This window comes from Mesitornis unicolor, unplaced genomic scaffold (genome assembly GCF_000695765.1).
Source record: "Mesitornis unicolor isolate BGI_N332 unplaced genomic scaffold, ASM69576v1 scaffold51906, whole genome shotgun sequence".
NCBI lineage: Eukaryota > Metazoa > Chordata > Aves > Mesitornithiformes > Mesitornithidae > Mesitornis > Mesitornis unicolor.
In genome coordinates, this window is record NW_010191330.1 from 17311 (window position 1) to 22295 (window position 4985).

The following is a 4985-nucleotide window of genomic DNA, read 5'->3' on the forward strand; positions in this document are numbered from 1 at the left end:
CACGTAGTCATTGTATCAACCAAATGCAAACAATATCTCACTTCTACATATTCCTCTTAAAAACAAACAAGGCTTCACAGCTGCTTACATCTATGGCTAACTTTGCTTAAGGGAAAATGCAGCTGTTCTCAACAGAACTACTCAGGTCAGTAAAGTATTTCCAGGATTACGTGTCAAATGAACCTCCTACAACCTTTTTTAAGAAATCCCTTTCTGGTTACTTTTCTTAGTAAAACATACAGCATACAACAATTACTTACTGGTTCAATGACATTCAATGGAGAAGGGCATGATAAATTGTCAGCACTTCGGCTTTCATACATACCCTGAAAAATTAAGTCAAGTTAATGCACTGAGGATTTTTTAGCACTGTCAGAAGCTAATACATAAACATGCTACGTTTCAGACAACTTTCTGTAATAGCAAAAACTTGGAAACAGGAAGCAAAGCTGGTTGGAGAAAATTTGTTTCAGTCACTTTTAAAGCTCGCCGTCTTCTATAAAAGCATTTACAAATAAAAAGATATTTATATGGTTTAAAGAATGCAAGTTTGACTTGGGATCACAGTAATACCATATTTTCCTGTTCTTGGGTTTCAATTTTTTTCCCATGACAAAATACTGAAGAGGAAGATGTGGCCTGTGCCAGTGCTGCTTCTGCAGAGGAAGATTGGCTAAGAAAGAGGAATGGAACCGAGGAAGAATATATGATACTTTCTGACTGTCCTTCTTTTGTATGGATGATGACAGAGTTGCAGCACAAAAAAAAAAGGAACAGCCTCCTGATGAGTGAAAAAGAAGACAAAGTGTATCACCACATCGCTGAGAAACATATGCAAGTGTCTTTTATCCCCCTTTCTTGAGCTTCTTGGGAGTGTCTGTAGGAGCAGAGCTTCTCACACGGTTTGGTGAGAAGCCACATGTTCATCTGAAGGAGCTACAAAAAGCAATGGAGGAAAAAACTGAAGATGACAACTGGATTTTCCTGTTTTCTTGTTCCATGGATTGGTAGAGCTGGAGAGGAAGCACATCCCCTTTCTTGGGAGAGAAACACTGTGCATTTGTCGTCTCTCTACCCTTGTTTCACAAGCAAAAAAAACAGTACAGGGAAAGACCATCCCCATTACCAAGGATTTCAGACATAAGCACTACCTACCAAACCTGTAAGATTTCAGGGTCATGAAGAGGAAAAAGAAGAAAGCACTGACAGAGCTCTGAAATCTCAGACTTAAAACCTCAGAAGATATGCGTTGGTACATGTGAACACCAAGAAAGTTCCTCTATTCACGCCCTTTTCCCCAGTATGAAAACCTGACAAAACAATAAAGTATCTGATAATACAGGTGTCATCATTAGATTCCCCAGATATCACTCCAGTGTAAGAGTTTTAACAATTGAGCTATTAACATTATACTGAGAAAACATACAATGTTGTTGCAAAAGTAATACTCACTACGTGTGTCTGAGGTCTGTACGGTGAAGACATGTGCAGACTTCTCAGCTGGTCTTCCAAAACAAGTAGACGTTCTTCTAACTGCATCTCTAACTCCTGTAGCTCCATGCGGACAGATTTTCTCAAACACTGTAGCTGATCAGCTTCATATCTACATCAAGTTCATCACAAAAAGAACAAGTGCATTCACTGCACTCAGCTGCACAGCACAAAGGGGGAACTAAGCAGGACAGTCCCATAAGTAAAGAACTCCATACAAAGGAATTCAAAGTGGAATACAGAAAATTTTTCTTCCATAAAAATTGTAACTGAACTCCTAGATGGAACAAAAGTCTTTCTCCACTTATAGAAAATAGCTATCACTTAATGGATAAAGGAAAACAACATGGTGTATCACAGAACATTCTCCAAAAATATTAACTTTAAATGCTTAAATATATGCAAACAGAAGAAATCAGCACTTGTACATATATCTAATCAAATCCAATTTAAAACCAGTAACGACAAAAATCACAAAGCACTGCAGTAATTGTAGATTACTTCTCCTGCATGGTTCTAGAGTCCTAAGCAGTCACATCTATTTTGGCCAGGATGCCATTGTCTAAGAAGGGCAACTCTTTTCAAATATGTTTACTTTTAAAGTGATTAGTCAAGAGCTGATTAAACTGTTTCAGATCAGCTGCTGCTGCAACTCGTGGTAAGCACAATCACACAGAGCCAGAACACGAATGTCATCTGTAACCTGCTGAGTGGTCACTCTAAGTTGGAAAAGCCTCTGAATTACACAATGTTCATTTTTAATTTATATCTATGAAGATGAGGAAAAAGAAAAATCAAAGCTGAAAATCTTTAAGACTTTTTTCCCCTCAATATTCTATGTTCAAGTATCCTATGACAAAAGTCCTTAAAATCCACAGCTGTAAAATCACTTTGCAGAAAGAACAAAGAGAAAAACCCATCAATTAATGAGAAATAGAGATTATAAGATACAAAGATTAAAAAAACTAGAATGAAGAAGTGTAAAGAAGAGAGTAAAAATGTTTTTGGCAAAAACTCAGCTCCAACTCTGTTCAAATTGAAACTAATAGATTTTTTTGCTCCAATTTCAGTGACAGTGACACACTTCTTAGAGTAGTTTCCCTCTCTTCTTTTTTTTTTTTTAAAAAAGATGGTTTTACCTTTCCTCTTCTGTCATGTGCTGATAAACTGTTGTCTGTTGACGTAACATAGTCAATTCCAAATCCATCATTTGGGTTCTGAATAAGTTCAGATTTCGCCTTACCACTTGTAGCTCCTGGAAAGTATTCTGAAAAAAAGAAACAAAGAGGATAATAATGCATTATATGGAAAAAATGAATTAAAATAAGTCTGGATCCTATAATCACATTTGCCCAGATATGCCCTCTGAGTCAAGCAGAACCTCAGCAACTTCAGTATACTAGAGGCTACATACTGTGAACTTACAATAGTTCAAGAAAATATTTTTAGATGTATCATACAAGCAAACACATTAATTTCCATGTAATTTAAATTACTTCATTTTTAATGGAATTTGCAAGATGGAGTCACCTGTTATCTCTTGAGAGCAAAGATAAGGAACTGCTCAAATTTACCATAATCTGTGGCACATTTAGGATGTTTCTTTGTATTTTGACTACATACCACTGTGTGAACAGAGTCACTTACTTCGTAGAGAGGTAGAATAGATGATCTCTGAGTAGTGTAACCGGTGGCCACTGAAAGATCCTGACCCCTCATTACTGGGTACTAGGGGAGAAAGAAATTATTTGCAACCAGAATCTCAGCAATCCCCTTTATGAACTCATCTTCTCAGAGGTGCAAATGCTCCAAAAGCAGCCACTGTTAAAACATAACCTTGCTGGCATTGTTATTTCTGTAACCTATGTAAAGATTGTAAGAGGAAAAGAAAATCTTATAAAATGGTAGTGCCAGCTCTTAACTGAAGCATGTGCATCAAAGCTCTGTAATGCAAATGTGCTGCAGGTAGAAAAACAAACTAATGCTGTCTGACACTGTAAGTAGGAATAAAAGCTAAGTTTTAGCCACCAGGCATTTTATGCCTGAAAACTCAGTAGCCTCAATTGTCTTCGCTAATGATAAAAAGAAAAACTCAGAAAACAGAACTAAACAAATTAAAGTGTCCCACTTTCAAATCATGATTAAAGTCATATTTGTTGTGGGGTTTTGTTCAGTTCTTAGTTTGGGGTTTTTTGTTGATGTGAGTTTTTAATCTTCCTACATTGCCTACATCCAAAGACCCCTGAACACTAATGATCTCTCATGAAAATCAGACTGTTGAAAAATTTCTATTTGCATGTTGCATAAACACATGGAGCAACAACATAAAATTCAGGGGCTGCTACATGGCACAACAAAGAACAGTGGAACAGTAAAAACATTCTCCTTTTCAAACATGAAAATGACAGCTTGTCCAATGTAATTTTGAAAGCATTCACAGAACTATTGATATGCCATGGAAAATTTGAAGCATGTCTATTCATCCAAAGGAGTTTTGCTCAAACATGATCACATCAAGAGGATGGGTTTTGTTTTTTTTAACTCTCCCATTTTTTTTGTTCCTGTTCTATCAGGAATTTATCTACTCTTCTTTGTTCCTTCCTAAAGCCAGAATCACATATTTGAAACATCTCAGCTTTTTCTTTAGCAGCTGAGCATGCTGCATGCCAAACTCAACCTTGGCTGTAGGAAAAAGCAGCACCAGGGAACTGTGTACTGTAAGTAACTGTGTATTTGTATGTTTTCATACAAACCTCTGCAATGAGAAGGACCAAGCCTCCAAAATGGAACTAGTCTAGACAAATTATGCTCGAAGTTGAACAAGTGGGCTAGGAGATATTATTATGCCCTCCAATACTAATTTTGTTGGGGTTTTTTTGTTGTTTTTTTTTTAGTTGAACCAGCTTGATCATGGGTTCCAGATGTAATACAGAGACTTCTTCTTCATCAGGTTAAGTTAGCATGGTATAAGTGACACAAGTGCTGTAGCACACTGTAACCTTACCCATATCAAGGCTGCAATTGGTTTCCAAGAGGAAATTTTACAAAGAAAGTAGAATTCTGCAAACCCTGACTCCCAGACACACCGTCCACTACCTTGAGCAATGGCTGACTTAAAACACAGATTTCCAGTGCAGAGCTGTGTCCCAGTACCCAAGCTCACTCTGAGAAGCAAGGCTGGCTGATATAACCAAAGTCAGGCTGGATTAGCCTCTAACTTTTGACAAGTGGCAAAATAGAACAAAATGATGGGAGTCTAAAGAGGCCCACTAACAGCCTACTACCTGCAATATAATGCAGGTGGGCACATGTTTGTTTTTGGGTAAAACCCACAGAAATTGTTGAAGCTCTACAACTGAATAGTGTTCATGTATTCACATATAAACAAAGAGAGTCTGTTCTGCCCACATAGCCTCCTGAGTTGGATCACCACCTAAGAGAACAGCAGTACAGGGATGGCAAAGGAGGGACAGCTGACAATTGGGAGGGAAAGA

At 37.6% G+C, this 4985-nt stretch overlaps 1 protein-coding gene across 1 annotated transcript in view; it reads right to left on the bottom strand.

Annotated features, from left to right (window-relative positions):
- SSFA2 (sperm specific antigen 2) overlaps positions 1 to 4985 on the bottom strand; it is a 34592-nt gene that overhangs the window by 7178 nt on the left and 22429 nt on the right. The window contains exons 10-13 of the mRNA XM_010186700.1: positions 3139 to 3219; positions 2631 to 2758; positions 1453 to 1603; positions 261 to 326 (exon numbers count right to left, since the gene is read on the bottom strand). Coding sequence (XP_010185002.1) covers positions 261 to 326; positions 1453 to 1603; positions 2631 to 2758; positions 3139 to 3219 — 426 coding nt within the window. The remainder of the gene's footprint in view (positions 1 to 260; positions 327 to 1452; positions 1604 to 2630; positions 2759 to 3138; positions 3220 to 4985) is intronic.